General features: G+C 53.4%; 1 protein-coding gene and 1 long non-coding RNA gene across 7 annotated transcripts in view; one reads left to right on the forward strand and one right to left on the reverse strand.

Annotated features, from left to right (window-relative positions):
• LOC131766732 (uncharacterized) overlaps positions 1-18,286 on the reverse strand; it is a 121,485-nt gene extending 103,199 nt beyond the window's left edge. For all 6 annotated transcript variants that reach the window (XR_010835711.1, XR_010835714.1, XR_010835716.1 and 3 more), the window contains exons 1-3: positions 17,999-18,286; positions 17,336-17,412; positions 12,983-13,034 (exon numbers count right to left, since the gene is read on the reverse strand). This is a non-coding gene — a long non-coding RNA (uncharacterized lncRNA). The remainder of the gene's footprint in view (positions 1-12,982; positions 13,035-17,335; positions 17,413-17,998) is intronic.
• The window catches only part of NINJ2 (ninjurin 2), a 71,361-nt gene extending 49,374 nt beyond the window's left edge, over positions 1-21,987 (forward strand). The window contains 4 exon segments of the mRNA XM_059081421.2: positions 20,239-20,347; positions 20,350-20,466; positions 21,001-21,185; positions 21,659-21,987. Of these exon segments, the coding sequence (XP_058937404.2) occupies positions 20,239-20,347; positions 20,350-20,466; positions 21,001-21,167 (393 nt within the window). The 3' untranslated portion in view covers positions 21,168-21,185; positions 21,659-21,987.
• Positions 21,988-22,603: the final 616 nt, after the last annotated feature.

The raw sequence follows: 22,603 nt of genomic DNA on the forward strand, positions 1-22,603 counted from the left end.
CGGCCATTTTAAATTAGGGTTTGTGTCTTCTTATTTACTGGGTTGTAAGAGTTCTTTATATATTCTGGATATTAACCCCTTATCAGATATATGATTTGTAAATATTTTCTCCCATTCCGTGAGTTCTCTTTTCATTTTCTTGATGGTGTCATTTGAAACACACAAACAAAAAAAATTTTTAATGCTTCATTTATGTATTTATTTATCTATTTTAGCCACTCTGCGAGGCATTTGGGATCTTAGTTCCCCGACCAGGGATTGAACCCATGCCCCCAGCAGTGGAAGCATGGAGTCCTAACCACTGGACCACCAGGGAATTCCCAAAAGGTTTTATTTTTATTTATTTATTTATTTATTTATTTATTTTTGCGGTACGCGGGCCTCTCACCGCTGTGGCCTCTCCTGTTGCAGAGCACAGGCTCTGGACGCGCAGGCTCAGTGACCATGGCTCACGGGCCCAGCCGCTCCGTGGCGTGTGGGATCTTCCCGGACCGGGGCACAAACCCGCATCCCCTGCATCGGCAGGCGGATTCTCAACCACTGCGCCACCAGGGAAGCCCCCAAAAGTTTTTAATTTTGGTGAAGTCCAATAAATTTTTCTCTTATCACTTATGTTTTTGGTGTCGTTTCTAAAAAACACACCATCTAAACCAAGGTCACAAAGATTTACTCCTATATTTTCTTCTAAGTGTTTTATAGTTTTAATTCTTTAATTTAGGTCTATATTCTATTTTGAGTTAATTTCTGTATATGAAGTGAGACCAGGGTCCAAGTTCAGCCTTTTGCATATAAATATCCAGTGGAGATGTGCTCTAAGTGTAAAATACGCACTGAATTCTACAGACTTAGAATTACTAATATGCTTAAAGGAATAAAGAAGAAGATTGAAAGGATAGAGGAAGAACAGAAACTATCAAAATAAACTTGAAATATTAACAAACTAAAAAAATAGAGTTTCTAGAAATGGTGAAAAAAGCCAAAAAGCTGAATACCTCCAGCAATGATAGTAATTATCATTGGTAGTAACATCTCTGGTATGATTCCACAGGTACTGCACTATTTTACACATATTTTCCCTTTTCATCTGCACAGAAGTCCAGTGAGGTAGGGACCATTATTTGTCCCCATCTTCAGGAAACTAAGGCTCAGGGAACCCAGCTCGTCCAAGGTCACCAAGCGGGCAAGTAGGAAAGCCAGGCATGACCCCACTCTGAGTTCAAAGTCCACATTTTTATCTGTTATAGATTCTTGCAAGAATGCAACAAGAATGCAAACAAGATATGCATTTTGGCTACAGCCTGGCCTCGATTTTAGACAGCTGCCGACGGATGAGCAGCGCAGGAGTGAGGGGTGGCCTGGCCAAAATGGAGGACCTCTCTGCTCAAAACTGACAGCTCATTTCACAGAGCACACCTGCCGTGAGCTGGTTCCGGCTCTCAGAAAGCTCTCCCGTTAAAATGACGCCCCGGCCCTGCCCTCATGAAACCTGGCAGCGCCCCCAGCCCAGCCGCACCATGAGATAAGACAGGCGGAGGGACCTGGGGAAAGAGGCCAGCCTGGTGACGCCCAACTGCTCCCTCCATGACGTCCGTCCACAGCAGACACCATCCCTCCAGGGACTCAGGGCTCAGCCCAGAGCCCTCTGGTTTAAGACCAGCTCTACGGATCCGATAAGCGCTGCCTTCCAGAGGCTTCTGCAATCAGAATTGCCCCCGAGCCTCTGGCCAAGGCAGCCGAGGAGCCAGCCTTCAGTCCTGGGCAGGGGGTTCTCAGCAGCTGCGGCTGGGAGAGAGCAGGGACCCCTGCATCGGGAGAGTAAGCCCTCACACGGCTCACGCGTGCGGGGCTGGCGTGGAGAACGTGCAGGGCCACTTCTGCCCCAGCGGGGTGCTGTCAGCAGGCAGGAGGCCAGGGGGGACGCTGCAGGGAGTTGTGAAATCTAGGCGCAGTGCCGCTGGGACCTGGCCGAGGGCTGGGGCCCCATCAGCCTGTAGGACGTAAAGCTGCCTCTGCTGTTGGTTCACAAAAACCGTGGGAAGGAGCGGGGCCCTGACCACCCTGACATCCAGACTAGAGCCAGAGGACCCGGGGACCATCACACCACCCCCATGCTCTGGATCATGATGCACAATTTGCCACCTGCTCACAAGTGGCATTGCCCTGGGTGGTGGACTCTGGCCCCTGACAGGCTTCTAGATGCCCTGGCGCAGGGACCCTGCTAGCCTGCTGTCATCGGCACCAGCCAAATAGGTGCCCCTTGCTTGATGCAGAGCCGCGGTCCCGGAAAGCCATTCATGAGCTGAATCCTATAGGGCTGCACTGCTGCAGGCGAGATTCCAGGGTTCAACCAGAAACCCAGGGGTCATCCTTACCCCTCCCTTTCCCACACCCTCCGCCTCCATCATTCAGCAGCTCCCCCCATTCCACTTCCATCCCCACCGCCCCGCCCTGCCCTCCCGTCCAACCTGGTGCCGCCTCCGTGGTGATCCTTCTAAAATGTAAAGAGGGCTTCCCTGGTGGCGCAGTGGTTAAGAATCTGCCTGCCGATGCAGGGGGACACGGGTTCGAGCCGTGGTCCGGGAAGATCCCACATGCCGCGGAGCAACTAAGCCCGTGCGCCACAACTACTGAGCCTGCGTGCCACAACTACTGAAGCCCGCGCGCCTAAAGCCGGCGCACCGCAACCAACAGTAGCCCCTGCTCACCGCAACTAGAGAGAGCCCGTGTGCAGCAACGGAGACTCAACGCAGCCAAAAAATTAATTAATTGAAAAATAAAAAATAAAATGTAAGGCTATCACTTCTCACTGCTCGCCGGGGCTCCAGGATAAAGTCTGAGGACCTTATGGGACCGCCCAGCCTGCCCCACACGCCCGCACCTCTCCTGCCTCACCTACAACCTGCCATCTTGCATCCACACCCAAGGACCCCTTGGGTCCTGAGCTTGAGCCCGCTGCTCCCTCCCTGAGATTCTGGCTCCTCCTCCACCCCAGGAGAACTAAGCCTGGAACACGCTTCTCCCTGCCCTGGCACCTTCCAGGCCTGAGGGCTCCCCCTAGATCTTCCATCTGTCTCCCCCAGTAGAGAAGAAGTTCCCTGAGGGCAGGAGCTGTGTTCCTCAGTCTCTGCAGCCCCAGTGCCCCATCTAGCATCAGTGCCCAGGACTCAGCCGGTGCACCTGGAACCTGCTTATAGAATAAATGAATATCCAGGAGACGGTGTTGTTCTGCTATTTATTTATGGTATTCTTAATCTTTATTATGTTTTTCCTGATTATAAAAGAAGGATGTGCAGGTATTTTATTGCTCCTTCCCCTTTTATTGAGGAGCTATTGGAGGCTCCATAGTGAGGCAGAGAAAAGAAGAACGAGTGAATTCACCACACTGAAAGTATGTTGTCTACAAAGTCATAAGCATTTATTGAGTACCTGCTGTGTTCAAAGCTTAGACCCTAAGTTCGGTGTTGGAGATAATGCTGCTGATTCCACAGAGCGCACCTGCACTCAAACTTAAGCAGAAATGCAACAATGATTTACACGCTTATTAAGACAGAATTTAGAAATTTTAAGTAAGATTCAGTCATCAACACCAGGTTAAGCTCCTGTAGATACAAACTGTGGAATGACCACAGTTTGCATTTAATGTCTGGCATGGAATCGTAAAGGAATGAGGTTTGCATATTTTACTGTTTTGGGCACACCTAGGTCAAATCTTCACTGCGCCCTACAATTAGTTATTTCTACCATTTTTTTTCTTCAACCACCTTTTACTCTATAATAATTATAGTTGCCTTGCCTAGTTGTTACCTATTTTCTCTGTGCTCATCTAAAATAAAGCATGACAGACAAAAAAAAAAAGACGTGTTAGTTGTCAAAAACTGAAATTGAGAAAATATATAATTTAGAAAGGGAAAGTCCTTACTGTGAGATAAATTCTTTCCATATTTTATACTATGCTTACACTAATGCACAGTAGTATAAAATAGATACTCTGAATATTTCGTTTAGTTTTTACCAACATAAGATCATATCTCGGACTTCCCTGGTGGTCCAGTGGGTAAGACTCCGCGCTCCCAATGCAGGGGGCCTGGGTTCGATCCCTAATCAGGGAAGTTCCACACGCCATGTGGTGCAGCCAGAAAAATAAATAAATTAAATAAACAATAAAGATCACATCTTATAAACAGCTCATACATCTCAATATCAAAAAAACAAGCCAATCAAAAAACGGGCAGGGGCTTCCCTGGCGGCGCAGTGGTGGAGAGTCCGCCTGCCGATGCAGGGGACACGGGTTCGTGCCCCGGTCCGGGAGGATCCCACGTGCCGCGGAGCGGCTGGGCCCGTGAGCCGTGGCCGCTGGGCCTGCGCGTCCGGAGCCTGTGCTCCGCAACGGAAGAGGCCACAACAGTGAGAGGCCGGCGTACTGCAAACAAACAAACAAAATGGGCAGAAGACCTAAACAGACATTTCTCCAAAGAAGACATACCGATGGCCAACAGGTACATGAAAAGATGCTCAACATTGCTATTTATTAGAGAAATGCAAATCAAAACTGCAACGAGGTATATTACCTCATACCTGTTAGAATGGCTATCATCAAAAAGACAAGAAATAACAAGTGTTGGTGAGAATGTGGAGAAAAGAGAACCCTCCCACACTGTTGGTGGGAATGTAAGTTGGTGCAGCCGCTATGGAGAACAGTATGGAGGTTCCTTAAAAAATGAAAAATAGAGCTACCATATGATCCAGCAATCCCACTGCTCGGCATATATCCAGAAAAGAGGAAAACTCTAATTTGAGAAGATAGATGCACCCCAACGTTCATAGCAGCACTATTTACAATAACCAAGACATGGAAGCAACCCAAATGTCCATCGACAGATGACTGGATAAAGAAGATGTGGCATATAGGTGTATACACGCACACACACACACAATGTAACACTACTCATCCATAAAAAGAATGAAATAATGCCATTTGCAGCAACATGATGGACCTAGAGATGATCACACTAAGTGAAGTCAGCCAAAGACAAATATCATATGATATAACTCATAGGTGGAATCTAAAATATGATACAAATGAACTTATTTACAAAAGAGAAATAGGCTCACAGACACTGAGAACTTACGATTACCAAAGGGGGGGAGGTAGGGATAAATCAGGAATTTGGGATTAACATATATACACTACTATATATAAAATAGATAAACAACAAGGACCTACTATATAGCACAAGGAACTATACTCAGTGTCTTGTAATAACCTATAATGGCAAAGAATTTGAAAAAGAATGTGTGTGTGTATATATATTTATCTGAATCACTTTGCTGTACACTTGAAGCTAACACAACACTATAAATCAACCATACTTCAATTGAAAATATCATATTATATTCATAATGACTTTTCCCCTTTAAATACATTTCATATTACATTGTATATATCTTACCACATCTATGCATGGGATCCCACATCTACCTCAATCTTTTTAAACTTTTCTTTTAAAAATACATTTATTTATTTATGGCTGTGTTGGGTCTTTGTTGCTGCACATGAGCTTTCTCTAGTGGCAGCGATCGGGGGCTACCGTTCATTGCGGTGCACAGGCTTCTCATTGTGGTGGCTCCTCTTGTTGCTGAGCACGGGCTCTAGGCACATGGGCTTCAGTAGTTGTGGCTCGTGGGCTCCAGAGCTTAGGCTCAGTAGTTGTGGAGCACGGGCTTAGCTGCTCTGTGGCATGTGGGATCTTCCCGGACCAGGGCTCAAACCCGCGTCACCTACATTGGCAGGTGTATTCTTAACAACTGCGCCGCCAGGGAAGTCCTACCTCAATCTTTTTAAAGACATACATAGTATTTCATTGTGTGGATGTAGCCTGATTTATTTAGCTAACATGTCATGGGTTAGAAGTTGGGTCATTTCCAATTTTTTTGCATTCCCAACAGTGATGCAGTGAATATCTTGTATTTTTGCACTTTGGGGAACATTTTCTGGGGGAGAAACTCCTAGCAGTGGACTTATTAGGTAAATGGACAAGAATATTTAAAATTTTAATAGATAATTGCCAAATTGTCCTTCAAGAAAAGATTGTAGTAAATTTGGGTAATTTGGGTAATAATTTACATTCCTACCAAGTGTGTGAAAATGCTTGTTTATCCACATTCACCGACACTGAGAACGATCAGTCTCTTAAATCTTTGCCAATCTAAAAGGGGACACACACACACACACCACACACACACACACCACACACACACACACACACCACACACACACACACCACACACACACACACACCACACACACACACCACACACACACCACACACCACACACACACCACACACCACACACACACCACACACCACACACACACCACACACACACCACACACCACACACACACCACACCACACACACACCACACACACACACCACACACACCACACACACACCACACACACACCACACACACACCACACCACACACACACCACACACACCACACACACACACACCACACACACACACCACACACACCACACACACACACACACACACACACCACACACCACACACACCACACACACACACCACACCCCATACACACCACACACACACCACACACACACCACACACACACCACACACACCACACACACCACACACACCACACACACACACCACACACACACACCACACACACCACACCCTATACACACCACACACACACACCACACACACCACACACACACACCACACACACACCACACCACACACACACCACACCACACACACCACACCCTATACACACCACACCCTATACACACCACACACACACCACACACACCACACACACCACACACACACCCCACACACACCACACACACACACCACACACACACCACACACCACACACACACACAACCACACACACCACACACACACACCACACACACACAACCACACACACACACAACCCCCCCCCCCCCCACACACACACACGATATAGCTATTTGTGATTATTCTTCACTGCTTGTTTGTCCATATTCTCTATTTTTCTACTGGGTTCTCTTTAAAGACCTCTGTGTAAAGCAGGGAAATCAGTCCTTTGTCCTACGTGTTGCAGTTTTTCCTCACTTGTCTTTGTCCTCGGACATTTTCCATTCTGTGGCAGTGTGCGGGAGGGGCTACAGCGCGGAAGCTGAAGGCAGACTACTAGGTAATCCTCGCGTGTCTCTAATTTACCAGCTCAGCGACCAGGATTCAGTTACTTAACCTTGGGTTCACAGGCTTTTATGAGAATGAAATGAGCTAAAATGTGTAGAAAGGGTCCGGCACAGTGCTTAGCATGAAAAAAGTGCTAAGGGGGTATATGCTGCTGTTATTATTATCTTGTATTCAAATAGTTTTCATTTTTATGCAATCAAATTCACTGATCTTTTATGACTTCTGGATTTCTCATCATGCTCAGAAAGGCTTCCTCAGTCTAAGATTAGAAAAATATCCACCAAGTGTGCCATTTAGAGGAGTCTGTGGGGAGTCCATTTGCAAAGTGGATGTCCCCTCCCCAGCCCTCCCACACTGTGCTCCTTCTAAGTTAATTCGGGATGGTTTTAAAGGGGAGGCCTGCCTGTGTTTCCATCATGTGCAAGGACCAGGGAAGGTAGAAGGTACAGTGCTTTGGGAAATGGCTGACAGTAGCTGTCATTTCATGTCTAAAGGGTGGACCTGGGCAGGTCACCCCTGCTTCATTAACTAAACCACTTCTGCTTTTCCATCAGCGGCAGCCTCATGCCAAGTTTCTGACCCTAAAGGAATTCACCGTCCAACATGAGAACACACTAGTCATCAGAGGGAAGGTGTCACTGAAGGCCTCGTGGGGCGAAAGCATCCCTGATGGGAGGAGACTTACAGGGTGGTGGCGAGGAGGGGTGCAGAGGACGTTCCTAACACAGGGACAGGATGTTCCATCAAGACTCTGCAAACACATGCCAGACCCTCCCGTTACCTCTGCCCGCGGCCCCGGGGTGTGGTGCTGGAAGGAGGTGGTGAGGTGGAGACCAGCCAGACGCCAGAGCAAGGAGCCGAGACTAAGACAGGAAATCTGGCTTCTCTCTCAGTTCCAGGACTTAACTAGTCAGATGGTCTTAAGGAAGTGACTGCACTCCTCTGCGCTCATTCGCTCATCCTTAAAATGCAGCCTCAGCTTGTGTCCTTAGGTAGCTGTGCAAATTCTCTATGATTACACATGTGCAAACATTCTGTCCTGTACAACCTAAATAATCTGAGACCCTCGGGCACTTTCTGCTGCGAACTGGTGACTGCAGTTGTTCCCGCCTGGGGGCTTCACTGTGGGTTAGGCCGCTGCTTTCCCTGGGGCTCCGCCCTGCTCCCTGAAGTGGGGCAGCTTCACAGGGACCCAGGCCTCCATGTCTCCACCCCTGACTCTCCTAGTCCTGTCGTTGACCCAGATCAGGGCTCTACTCCAGCACCTTTAACCCTGACAAAGCTCCCACACAGGAAGGGCTGAGCCTCCTGCCCTGACAGGTTTCGGTAGCAGGATCAGAAATTGCTCGCAGGCACTTTGGGCCTTGTTTTCCCCAGACACTAGTGTGGGCCCTCTCCGTCCCCGGCAATTCCCCATCTGCTCAGATTAAGGGTGAAAGGGCAGCGAGCATCCGGACCTCAGCTCCTCTCCACACCACTAGAGCCCAGCCAACAGCGTCCTCCGGTGGGCGGCAGTGGTTGCCTCAGGAGAGCAGAGTCCTGGAGGTCTGAAGACCACTGCGGAGGGCAGCCCCCAAGCCTGGCACCCACAGTCCAGTGCGTAGGGCTCCTTTGCGGGAGTTCGGGAACCTGGGTTCCGGTTTCAGCACTGGCTGGTCGTGTGACCTCGGACACGTCCCTTGCCCTCTCTGGCTCTTGGTTTCCTCTTTGGTCAAAAAGAGGGTCGGGCACAGGGCTGAAACTGATGCCCTGCTGGCAGACAGAAGTGTGCACGGTTGGTTTGGGGCTGAACACCTTAAAGTGAGGCCGGCATTTCCCATGAGAAGAATTTCCTGCCACCTCCACCATGGAAGGCATCTGTGTTTGTGTTCTTTGCTGCTCCCCCGTCCTGGCGCTCGGGAAAGGAGCTAGGAGCCTCTGGGCTTTGGGGCACCATTATTTAGGAGAGGCAGAAAACACCACTGGCCACCAACAGGAAGAGCTAAGTGCAGAACCAGATCTGGCAGGTTTTCTCACCTCTGGAGGCCAACCTTAACCCGAGATGCAGCGCAGAGTCACTGGGTTTCCCAAGGGCGGTGGTCCTCTTGGCGACAGAAATCCTTAAGCCTTTCCCCCTGCACTTACTAGCAGACTGGGCTGGCTTCAAGGGGCCTCTGCTCATGAAGGGTCAGCACTGAGAAAGGGCCCGTGCTTGGTTTAACGCCATCACCATCTTGAAATTCTTCATAATTTTTTTTTCTATTTTTTTTCCCACTGCCGTGCGGGAGGCAGAATCTTAGCTCCTCGACCGGGATCGAGCCCGTGGCCCCTGGACTGGGAACGTGGAGCCTTAACCACTGGACCGCCAGGGTGGTCCCTCCTAATACAGTCTGAACTGGGGGCCCTCAGGTTCATCTTGTAGCGGACCTGCCAAGTATTATACGAACCCCCACTCTGACGCTTTCACCAGTCTCTCCATTAGGGTACTGGTTCCCAAGGCAGGACTCTGGTCTCCAGAGGAAGGACATCCTGCAGGACTCTTCTAGTCCCTCAAGATGAGCTGAGACGGCATACAAGTCCACACATTCTCCTCCAACCTCCCCAAGCGGGTGCTCTCCTGTTTCCCACCTCGTTTGCCTCTCTCGCAGGGCACCCACCTCTTTCTGTAACTCATCCCAGACTCCTCACCCCCAGGCCGTGCCCTCTGTACTCTGACTTCCTCAAAACAGAGGATGCTCGATAAACGTTTGTTGACTGGGGAAAGCAAACAGAGCCGTCTTCTCAGAACAGGGCACAGGGCAGAGCACACAGTGGTGCTCAATCGATGCTGCTGGCTCACGCACAGAGCAGGCCGGGGCGCTGCACCACATGGCCGTGCCTGTCCTCAGCCAAGGCGCCACAGGGACCCTCATTCTCTCCCCTTCCGGCCTGGTGGGGAAGGAAGGGTAGGCCAGGGCTTCCCGGTGCGGAGGTGGAAGGACTATTCCCTCCCCACCCCTGGGGTTCCAGTGCCAAAATGCCCTGCAGGAAATGGTATTAAGAACCCCCAACACTTGCAAAGCCCTTTAAAGTTTAAAACACGCTTTCATTAACTCTCTCCTCAAACTGTCTTGCAAGTCAAGATGAATACTGCAAATACCAACTGTGGGTTGTTGTTGTAACATTTTTTCTTTCACTGAGTATATTCCTGGAGGAAAAATTAGGAAACGCAGATAAAGCCCAAAGAACAAGGACACCTCAAGTCCTAGGGCCTAGAGATGACACTGTTACCATTTTAGTCCATATCTCATGAGATTTATCTCTGTACATAATATATACTTTTCAAAACAGGAGAACACTGTCTCTGCTTTGTAATCTTGTTATTCCCGGTTTTACAGGAGGCTAACAGAGGTCGCAGGTCATATCGCTGCTAGGGGTAGTGCTGGGGCCTGACTCTGGTGTCCTGGCTCCGACGCTGGTGTCTGTATCCCTGAACCTGGCTGCTACTCAGACTCCACAGGGGCCGGAGGGGCTGACGGCCATGGGAACGGAGCCCCAGCCAAGACGGGTTTGCTTGGAATGGGCTTCAGGGAAAACATCCCGACACTGCCTGGGTGTCCCACAGCTCAGCACGGGCGGGGCGGGGCCGGGCCAGGCCCGGTGGCTCAGAGGTCCCACCTCTGCAAATCTGGACTTTGCCTGGTAGTAAACAGTCACAGGGCTACGGGGTCAGCGGTCAGGCAGGGGCCCAGAGGGAGTAGGTGGCAGGCGGCAGGATCGGGCCACACAGCACTGACCCTAGAGAGCAACTGGATAACTGCTTGGTGGCCCTGGAGGGCTTGTCTCTGTATTTTTAGAAAAAGAGAGGGCACAGCGGCGACCCGGCAACCGCCTCGCTGCCTGGGCAACGCCCTGAGCGGTAGAAAGGGGCTTCCAGCCAGCATGAGTGCAGGCTGGCGGCTAAGGGCAGGAGCGGCCGCCTCCCTTCCTTCTTTCCCTCTCCCCCTCCCTCCCTCCTACCTGAGCACACTCTACTAGCCAAATACTGAGTTAGGCACTAGAGGAAAGATTTCCTCGGGGCCCTGGCCTTCCACGAAGAACGAGAGCTGACCAGAGGCTTACAGAACAATAGTAGTCAAGAGCGAGAGCTCTGGCCTCAGATAGACCCAGGTTCAAATCTTGACTCCCCTGTCTCTAGCTGTGTGACCTCAGGCAAGTTGCTTAATCTCTCTGAACCTGCGTTTCCCCTCTTACGGTCTATGAGAGGCAAATGAGAGAGTGCATCAACACACTCAGGAGAAGGCCCGGAGCCTGGTACGGGCTGGATGAACGCAGCTACGGAAAGCGAGGCTGCACCTTCGGGAGCGTTCTGGAGCGCGGGCCGTCCGGCAGCGTCAGCATCACGGCTGGATCATTCCGGACGAGGCCGTGGGGACTGGCTGAGAACGGGCCTGGGGTCCTCACGGCCCTCAGCCAAGGGTTTGGCAGCCTGGCAGCGGCTCAGCCCTTCACCGCACGCTAGCTCCCCGCGGTGGAGGAGCGGCCGGCGTCCTCTCGTTTTGCCAAAGGGGAGGCTAGGGAGCGGTGGGCTTGTGGGAGCCGCCCGAGGCCGCCAGGGAAAGACATGGCAGCCGGCTCCAAGCCCAGGGCCACCCGTCTGCTGAGCCTCATCGCCCCCAGACCCGGGCCCACAACACCAGAGCCGCCGCTCACGCTGCAGGAGCTGGGGCTGGGAGGTGTGATCCGGAGGCAGGAAGAGGGGTCTGCCGGGCCTGGGGGGAGAGCGGGTGACTCCTGGGGCCGCGGCGGGGGCGGCAGCGATCTGGGCAGGCAGGCTCTGGGCCGAGAGGGCACCTGACTCAGGGCTGGCCGACCCCGAGGGCTGTGTGCGCCTGGCTTTGCCATCCGGGGCGCCTCACCATCTTGATCCCACCCGCCCGGAGCTGCAGCTGGGCTTCTTCCAGCGAAAACAACAGCATCCGCCGCCCTCTGTGCCTGCCTGTGTGTGCCCGGCCCCTGGCAGTGCCGACCCCAGGGACAGCGGACACACACGCACGCACATGCACACGCGCTGAGGCTGCGATGCGTCAGGAGCGGACGCGCCTATGGGAGACGGGCACCTTTCTGCACCCACAGAGGGCTCCGTGTAAGAGGTGCAGCCAGGGAGCACAGCTCACGGCGGTCCCCCCTCCGCAGCCCCTGGCGGATGAGTACAGGGGCGCCGGAGCCGTCGCTGGCTCATTCGGCTCATCGGGCTACAGCTGCCGGGCTCTGGGATACAGCCATGAGCAAGACGGATAAAGTCCTTGTTTCCACAGAGCTTATCTACCGGGGTGGGACTGAAAAGGTCTTTTTATCTCCCTTATGCTCCCCCCTTTATGCACTTGATGCTCTGCTAATCCTTGTCATTTTAGGGGATTAGGGGAACAGGGGTGTCGGGAAGGCGGCGATCTCGTGGTATCCTCGCTGCCCAGCACACGCCAGGAGTGGAGGACACGTAGGATGCTGGCAGGTCTGCGCACGGCTGGGTGGGGTGGGAAATTCACCACCTTCCCTTTTCCCACCTCCGTGACAGATAAGATCTCCCGATGAGGTCTGCTCCCCTGGACTGAAGCCAGGGACAGCCGGCACAGCCCTCACTGCTTCTCATTCCAATTGCCTGAGGCTCCAAGGAAATAACGCTCGCCTTTTGCAAACATATCCTCTAGTGGGAACGTGCAAAACTCATACGCACTGTCGTGTGGGATGCTGATACTTTACTTTATGATGAATTGTTCCGAGAGTCGTTTTCACTTACCTGTGTGTAGGCTTCCTATCTGGACACAGGTTCCACCACAAAATCTAAGGTTCTACAAAAATCAAGAAAGGCTCAGTAAATGTTTGAGTGAAGACATGAAGAGGGTCTAAGGATAAACATGTCAGGACCTGTAAACAGGCACGCGGTGGGCATGACCCGGCACTGGGGACGGGAGCTGCTGGCGTGTGCAGCTGGGGCCAAACGAACCAATTGGCTTTATTCGCCATTCAGTGGGGAGGTCTGGAGCGATGCCCTCTGCATCCCTCAGGGTCCACCTCTGAGGGGTTTCAGGACCTACGCTTCCAGGGACTAAAGACTGTAGTGGTTAAGGACACAGGCTCTTTGGAACTTCCCTGGTGGTCCAGTGGTTAAGACTCTGTGCTTCCACTGTGGGGGGTTCGGGTTTGATCCCTAGTTGGGGAACTAAGATCCTATATGCTGTGTGGCACAGCCAGAAAAAAAAAAAAAGAAAGAAAGAAAGAAAAAAAGGAAGGACACAGGCTCCAGAGCCTGTCTGGGTTCAAATCCCAACTCTAATTTCAACAGCTGGGTGATCCCAGGCGAAAGTACTGAACTGTTCTAAGCCTTGACTTTCTCCTCTGTAAAACAGGTGTTGTTAAAAGAACTCAGTGACAGTCGATGGAAGCGTCTAGCACGGAGCTTAGAAGATGGCAAGCACGTGAGGCGTCGGTGGCGAGCTCAGTGTGGCAGGTGCGATGTAGACCAGTGGCCCCCACACTTGAGGTGCATCAGACTCCCCTGAAGGCTTGTTAAAACACAGAGGGCTGGGTACCACCCCGAGTTTCTGATTCAGCAGGTCTAGGGTAGAATCTGAGAATCTGCATTTCCAACAAGTTCCCAGGTGATGCTGCAGCTGCTACTTTAGGGACCACACTTTGAGAACCACTGGTCTAGAGAAGGGAGAACTCAGGTGTAGGATTTGGGAGCTGGGATCATCCCTCAGTGTCTGGCGACTTTGGGCAGTTAATCTCTTTGAGCCTCAATGTCTCTGCTTGTAAAATGGGACTCTTAATACCCACTTCACAGGAATTCCCTGGCGGCCCAGTGGTTAGGACTCTGGGCTTTCACTGCTGAGGGCCCGGGTTCAATTCCTGGTCGGGGAACTAAGATCCTGCAAGTTTCTCGGTGTGGCCCAAAAAAACCCCCCAAACAAACGAAAAAACCAACCGCATGGGGTCGTGCCTGGCAGACAGCATTCTCAGTATTTAGTATTACTGTTTGAGTTTTGGCTCAGTTTGTTGGCCCTCGGAGGATGGGAAGGATTACCATGAGCAGAGATGGGTCAGGCGGGCTTGCCGGACGCTGCTGAGAACCCCAAAGCCGGGAGCAAAGTGCCGGATGGATCTGGAAGCCCCAGAGCAATGTGCTAATTCGGAAAGAACTCGTTTTCCAACTCTATGGAAGTTTCTATGTGGAAAATCCACAATTAACTTTGGACCCTGACCCAGATGGCTGACAAGGCGACCTGTCGCAGGGGAGGTGGGAAATGCTGCCTAAGGAAAAGGAAGCAGGCCCCACGGGGTTCCTATCCCGGCCCCCGCGCCCTCCCGTCCCTGCCTGTCCACAGCCCCCTTTTGCCAGAGAGAAAGCCTGTCACCTCTGGACTCACAGGGGGATCAAAACCCCTGGGGCCCCTGGCCAGGCCGGGCTGCCCCAGGGCCCACGCAACCGTGTGCACCTGGGGCAGGGCCGGCGCCTCGCCAGACTGCGCCCAGGGCTCAGAGGCGATCTCTGGGCCAGTTCGGTGTTATGACGGGAACAGCACGCGGACACCCCATCCGCAGTGAATCGGAGCCTGCTGACGTTTAAGGGCGAGACCCACTGCTCTTGGCACGGGAACAGTGCAGGCTGAGTGCCTCAGGGGTCCGGGCCTTGGCAGGCTTTGGCTGAAGACCAGTGGCAGCAGCCAGCCTGAGTCACTGGTTCCCTGAGGCAGGATACCCATGGAAAGAGGGCCCTCCCTGGACCAGGGGCACAGAGTCACTGTCCAAACAGCACGCTCCTCACCCAACAGCCCTTGGGCCTGAAATCCCATCCTCAGAGATCCATTCTTTGGTCTTTTTCAAAAAGACTCTTTGAAGTAACTCTTTCATATTAGAAATGCAATGCTGTGATTGTTTACTGTGCATTTAACGTGGGCAAATCACTGAGCCTGGCACCGTGGAGACCTAGGAATATGGAAGATGGACTCCCCACAGGAAAGCAGGTGGCCGGAGGGGCCACGTGGAGGGCTCCGAACACAGCCCAGGGTCTAGAAGGGAGGGCCGGCCTCCCAGGGGGCACGGGGAAGAAAGGCCTTTAGTCCTGGAGGAGGCAGGAGCCGGCGGAAGGCTGGGGTGTGCTCAGGGAACACCGAGTCATGTGGTACGGCCCAGAAAGGAGGGGGAGCCCTCGGCCCCTCCAGGGAGGGCAGAGGAGCAGGACACCAGCTGCAGACGCGGGTGGAAGCCAGCTGGGGGGTCTGCACAGCAGGGAGCGTGGGGACCCAGTATAGGTGGGCTTGTCTGAGAATTTCCCTCCCTGAGAGACGGGCCTGGAGCAGCTTGAAGGGGAGCGTCCCCCAGGTGGGCGAGGAGACAGGTTCCCGGATGGGTAGAGCAGGGTTTCAAAGAGCAGGGGTGCTGCCGAGAAGACAAACCTTCGGAATGAGGGCTGGGTGGGGCTGAGTCAGCACCTAGCCCTTAAATGCCTCTAGGCCCACAGCTGGGAGTGTGGTCCTGAGTACGAGAGTTTTCTCTCTCACCTCATCCTTGTTCTAAGGCTTCACAGCTTTCAAAGCACATTCACCCACATTACCTCACTGATCTTTTTTAACAGCACTTTGGGCTAAACAGGGCACATTATTCCCATTTCAGACACGGAGAAGCTAAGGCCTAGGTGAGGTGAAGTTATATATTCTGCTTTATATAAACCACTGGCCTTTTGGGGTGCATATGCGTTTCTGTTTTATTTATTTATTTATTTATTTACTATTTATTTTTAGATAGTTCAAACATTTACATGAGTCAAAATTCAAAATGTCCGGGTGAAAGCTTCTCTGTCAACCCTATTCTTCCAGCTGCCCGGGTCACCTCTTACCAGTTTGAACTCAAGCCTTCTGACTATGGGTGTAGGGCCCTTCCTGCCGCACTGGGGCAGGGGCTCAGGACACAGCCCCCCTGTAGATTCAGGAGAGCCCAACGTAAGTGCCACCCCAGGAGGGGTGTTATACCTGCTCTGAGCAAGTGTCCATGTGGCCTTCTTTCATCTGAGGCCACATAAGTCTATCTTTAGAGCCTAAACTCCTTGGAGGCAGGGAGTCTATCTTCAACTTCTGGGAGGTCATAGAGTAGGGGTTAAACTTTGAGGCTCTGGCATATAGAGAACTGGGATAAAAACTGCTGTGGGACAAGTTACTTAGGCTCTCTGAGGCTCTGTTTTTTCAGCTACGATGAGGATGCCCTCCCCAACTTCACAGGGCTATGTGGGGACTGCATAAGATGACTTAGGTCCCGTGTTTAGCCGTGTGTCAGGCGCAAGGTCTGTAACGTGTAAGTGGGAACTGCCATCATTCCCAGTGTTCTGGGGCCCGCGCGTGTCTGCAGTAACGACAGGCCTGGGCACCCTTTCACACTTAACCCCGACAGAGAATCAGGAATCTCGGGCACCTCATCAAAGGCAAATCGGCACAGTACGTCACTCAAATCCATGTATCTGAACCAATCGCTCGCTATTCCTGGGCTGGGATCTGCCCTTCCCTTTTGTGAAACCAGCCCTCCAAAGGCCAGCTCTTCACTGTCTCCTTTCAGGTGGCTTTTCTGGGTAGTCGGGCATTTTGACAGAGGGGCCGACAGCCCACGGCTCCTCTGGGCCTATTTTGTCTAATGCCCTGAGTTTGAGCTGATACACAGGGAAGCTGCCATATGGCTTTTCTCGGGGCTGACAGCAATGATTCACTGGAGGGTCACCCCTGCCCTGGAGCTGCCGAGGGCAAGTGACTCATGGCCTCTGCCTCTCGGAAGCCATGTCCTCGGCCCCTGAGACTCCAGACAGAGGAGGGGGCTTCCCCGCTCCTAGATCGCTCTGGGTTGGAAGGGAGCCAAGAAATCATTTATCCCACCTCGCTCACCTCGCAGATAAGAAAGGGAACCTGGTGGCGAGAACAGGCACACAGCCAGCTTGTTGCAGGAACAGGATTTGTACCTGCCGTGACTTCTGTGGTTCCCTCTGGGCTGCTGCAGATCCCCACCTCTGGGCCTTCCAACCACAGCGCCCTCACTCCTGCCTCGGGCTCCAGGTCCTAAACACTCTGAGCAGCGGACCCCGTGGCTTTTTGGTAGGACAGTTACTTACCCCTTTGGAAGAACATCCCTGGATCTTGTTTCCAAGAAAGGACAGAATGATCTGTTGGAGCTGGTGTTCCCACGGATCTTAGGGTCAATAAACAATATAAAATTGTGTTTACTTTTCTTTAAAAGAGGCATTCCTTTCCTATCCAACTCAAGTTTTGTCAAGAAACAAAAATATAGGCCAGCAATGATTAAGGGATAAATAATTGTCTGGCAGAACAATGGGGCAATCCGTGACTTCAAGGGATGGAATCCACACCAGCCTTGCGAGCTGGGACTTGGCAAGCCAGCCAGAGCCCGGGAACAGGGAAGTCTGAGCGGGATGGATGGAGGGCAGGGGGAGGAAAAGGGAGGGAAACGGCTGTGCTGGCGCAGGGCCAGGCCGGGGGCGACCCGGAGGACCCGGGGAGGGGTCCGTGGTGTCATCCCACCCCATCTCCAAACCCAAGTCCTCTTGCCGCCCAGAAGCCCGGAGCCCGGACTTCTTATCATTAGGGCCCTGCCTAGGCGCTCAACTGCCGCGGGTGGGCAGGTTGAGGGGCTCGTGTATCTCCAGCAGGGGCTCGTCTCAGGCTTGGCGCCCCGCTGTCCTGGAGGAACAGTGTAGGGCGAGGGGTGGGGGCCTGAGACATAGACACAGAGGGTCAGGGGTCACGGCAAGACGCACTTCAGACGGGAAGAGTCCGAGGCTCGGAGTTCTCTTTGCTTTGGGGAGGAGCCCGCTCACTCGCCCTCCAGAAAGGGGTCTCCCCGCTTTGTAGATGTGGAAACTGAGGCCCAAAGTGGGAGGCCCAGAGCCGGGGGTCCCGGCCGCCAGCCCCAGGCCCACGCCCGGAGGGGTCAGACGACGACAGGGGCCTGCGGAGGCCCGCGCCCACCGCGTCTGCGCGCTCCGCAGAACCCCGGGCGCAAGGGTGGGAAGTGGCCGGGCGGGGAGGGCGCGGGCGGAGGAACTGAAGTAAGTGACTCAGGCCGGTGCTCAGCCGGGCCTTTGTTCCCGGGACGCCGGCCTTAAAGGGCCAGCGCCCGAGGCAGGAGCGCGCCCGGCGGCTTGCCCCCGCCCCCACTCCTCCTGGGGTCGCTCCTGGGCTCCGGGCTGTCGGCAGAAAGGGAGGCGTCCTGCAGGATTCAGGGGTTCATCCAATCGAATCCTCAGGCCATAAGGGAGGGCCCTCAGGTCATTTCAATCATCCCTCTGCCTCAGGGCAGGGCTGCACCTAAAGTGGCTCGGGGGAATTAAGAAAACCCTTTTCCTGCTTTTTAAAGATACTGCCACGGGGCGACACCTTCCTAGGCAGCGTCTCCCAGGGTCTCCCAGCCATCTGTCTTCTAACCAAGTCCCCACCCTGCAAGGTGACCCACCCACGCAGGCCCCAATATCAGGACTGGATCATTTGAACCCTCATTTGACACGCTTGGTGGGTTTTAGGCCGGCCTGTGCAGACCTGTGAACAGGCTCCCGTGCCGGGCCTCCACGGGGTCCAGGTTTCACACCAGTCCTGTCCTGTCAGTGGATCCCTCGCCACTCCAGCCCCCAACGCCGCGCAGCTGGTACCAAAGTTGCTCCTCCGGACCCTGAGCGCCACCACGTGGACACAGGCGAACGGTGCCCTGGGGGACTTAGAGGAGCCCCTGAGAGCTTCCCGCCACCACTCTCAGTTATAAAGCAGACGGAACTGACACAAATCAAAATAGAAGCAGGCCCATCCAGGCTGTAACATCTCCGAGACCTCCCTTCCTCTCCTTTCTCACCCCCATTCTGCTTCATTTCCTTGACAACCTGACCTTAAATCAAGACCATAAGCTTTCAATGGGTCTCCCTGTCTCTGGGCCCTCATGAGCCGATGCATCCCAAGCGCCATACTAAATGAATCTCCCTAAAACCTACCCAGGTTCTCTTGAGTGACTGCAGCGTTGCCTGCACCATCCAGTCTGAATTTCTTGGTCCAGCGCAGAGGCCCACACCACAGGCACTGCATCGTGACTCTCTCTTTTAGAGTGAGTGACTTCTCAAGAAGAAGAGCTTCGTTTTAATATTTCAAAATCAAATCAAATGTAAATTATGCTTCAATAAATTCTCACCAAAAAGTAATACGAAAACAAACAAAGGGCTTTTGGCCAGGATGTTTTGCTGTGTGCATGCGTGTGGGCACACAGATGTGTGCCCGAGCAGGGCTGCGGCTCCAGAGCGCCCCGCGAGGGCCGAGTGGGACCCACAGGCAGCTCCTGTTCCATTTGTGAAGCTCTGCACCCCACCTCGGGGCCGCATCGTTCTGGAAGAAGAGGTGCCCTTTCCTTCTCCAGCCAGGCCTCGGAGCTGAGACGCTTTCCTCTCGGAGGAAAAGAGCCGCCCAAGGCCAGGCCTGGCCCGGGTAAAATAATGAATAAAATGAGGACCTGCTCGTTTACAAGCAGCCCAGCCTCCTCCTCCCTTTCGATGTGTGAAGGTGTGAGGCAGAGTGACCTCCATGAAATAGAAGCTGCAACACAGCATCATTTCCAAGTTCAAATGCACGGAAGGGTTTTCTAGTCCACCTCTTTATTCTTTCAGACCACAACCGAGAAGGGGGTTACCTGCCCTTGTTTCCCACCTGGTGAGGGGAGACCTTTAAAACCCCACTCCTCGGGCTTCCCTGGTGGCGCAGTGGTTGCGAGTCCGCCTGCCGATGCAGGGGACACGGGTTCGTGCCCCGGTCCGGGAAGATCCCACGTGCCGCGGGGCGGCTGGACCCGTGAGCCACGGCCGCTGCGCCTGCGCGTCCGGAGCCTGTGCTCCGCAACGGGAGAGGCCACAGCAGTGAGAGGCCCGCGTACCGAAAAAAAAAAAAAAAACCACTCCTCTTCCCAGCCTCTCAACCACTTTCCTTCCGGAGCCTCCCAGGTAAGCCTGTGTTTTGTCCCCTACAGCCTGGGAACGCCAACCCCAGGAGGAGCCCGCCCATCAACCTGAACCACTATGCCACCAAGAAGAGCGTGGCAGAGAGCATGCTGGATGTGGCCCTCTTCGTGTCTAACGCCAGCTGAAAGTGGTGCTGGAGCAGGGGCCGTCCTCTCGTCACTACACCACCCTCGTCACCCTCATCAGCATCTCTCTGCTCCTGCAGGTGGTCATTGGAATCCTCCTCATGGTCATTGGTGAGGAGCCCAGGCCTGGAGTTGGCCTCGGGGTGGGGGTTGCCCCTCCGGTGGGAAGAAAAGCCCCAAGTGCCTCCCTGTCACACCCTGCATTTGCACAGGCCACCTTCTCAGCCATAACCTGCTGTTAGCCCTGAGCACCTTCAAATGCCCAAGTAACAACCACACAGTGCGGACAGGCATCCTGTCCCACCTCCTGGTACCCCATCTAGTGGCCACTCCATAACAGCTGCTGAATGCCTATGCTCACTAATTCGCAGCAGCGTTCCTTTGAGCCTCTTGGCTGAGCGTGCATCCCTAGTCTTAGAAGACCCAGTGTAATTTCGCAAATCCCGGCTCTATTGAGTACCACGCACGTGGTTACCCCACACTGGTCAGTTGGGGAGAAAGCATCTCAGCACAATGGCTGCCACCTCCCTTGACCTGTGAGGGACCAGACTTTCTCTGGACTCTGGCGGCTGTGGTGGGGGAAGCTCCAGGCTGTGGCCACCGCACCCCCGCAGACACTTACCTGCCACGCCCCCTTCTCCACAGCTCGACTGAACCTCAACGAGGTAGAAAAGCAGTGGCGACTAAACCAGCTCAACAATGCAGCCACCACCTTGGTCTTTATCACCGTCGTCATCAACATCTTCATCACGGCCTTTGGGGCACATAAGACTGGGTTCCTGGCTGCCAGGACCTCAAGGAGCCCTCTCTGAACACAGCCTAGGAGGCAGGTGAGGGAGGATGGGAGGTCCCCAGGTGGCCCTCCTCACCTCTGGGGGTTTGGGCTGAGAGAGAGCCTTGCCAAGCAAAAGGGGAAGAATATAGACCTGGGGCAGGGATGGGCTCTTGGAGAAGATCTTGGCTTGGAACTCGCCAAGGTCCCCTTGTGCTCTCTCTTCTTAGGCTGGGCTTCTCTCCAGCCTGGGCTGGGTGGAGGCTGTGGTTAGTGGGGGGAAGAAGGAGATGTGGGCTTCCTCCTTGGCACCATTCAGCAGCCCGTACAGCTCCAATCGTGGTCCACGGGCCAGCAGCGCCAACAAAACCACTGGGAACTGGCCGGCAGTGCAGAGCCTCAGGCCCCGCTTCAGATTCAGATCTGAACCCGCACCTGCGTCCTGAAAAGCCGCCAGGGCAATCGTGGGACACTTAAGCCTGAGGCACTGGTCTGACCTGCCCTCCTCACCATCTCTCTGCTTCCCTACAGGTTCTGGGCCGGCCACTGCTTCCTCCCCCCCCCACCACCACCACCGCTGATCTGCCAGGTTGACGGGCACAGTCTACAGCCCCTGGGAGAGCTCCTGGAAGGGCAACGTAGATGGTCTTGCTTCCTACCCTTGGCCCTGGAACAAAGATGGGCCCTTTTACCAGCTTAAGTGAACTCATCTCGTTCTGGTGTCCTGAGCCCAGACTAGGGTACCACCCACCTGCCTCCTGGCAGCATCTCCTGTACCTCAGGCATGCCTACCGAAGGCTGGGCCTGCCCAGCTTAAGGAGTCTGGTTCTGACCCCACCCCATTCCTCCGCTCTGCTCCAGGCCTGTTTTCCCCTTCTGTGGGATGGAATGATTTCTCTTTATAAAGGTTTCTGCAAATCCACTGTGAGTCAGTCTTTACGTCTTCAGTTGGGGAGGCTCGAGCACCTGGGCTGCCCTCTCCATCTGTGTCCTAGAAACGACTCAAAGGAGCAACCCCGAGCCTGGAGGGAGAAGAGGCTTTTAAGATATCCCCTCTCCTCTGGGTCCTGCTGAGTCAAATTTCCCAGCCCGAGGGCCTTGGGCTAATTACCATCTGCTGCATCGGTGGCAGACGAGTCATTTCTGGATTGGTGTGTGTACACATGATGCTTTTTGAGAACCTACTATAGGCTGCCCCAGCTTTCATAGCAGCACCTTCTCTTGGGCATGAGTTTAAGGAATACAAACTAATTTTGATCTCTGCCAAATATGACTAGGACGGTACCTTTGTACCTGTAAAGCAGCAACAGGGCACCCCCAGCTCAAACAGAAATGACTTTTAGATTGTCTGCTCTTTTATTTATTTATTTTAACACTTTATTTATTTATTTGGCTGCGTCGGATCTTAGTTGCGGCATGCGGGATCTTCATTGTGGCACGCGGGCTCCAGAGCCCGTGGGCTCAGTAGTTGCAGCA

The sequence above is a fragment of the Kogia breviceps genome, chromosome 12, assembly GCF_026419965.1.
Source record: "Kogia breviceps isolate mKogBre1 chromosome 12, mKogBre1 haplotype 1, whole genome shotgun sequence".
Taxonomy (NCBI): Eukaryota; Metazoa; Chordata; class Mammalia; order Artiodactyla; family Physeteridae; genus Kogia; species Kogia breviceps.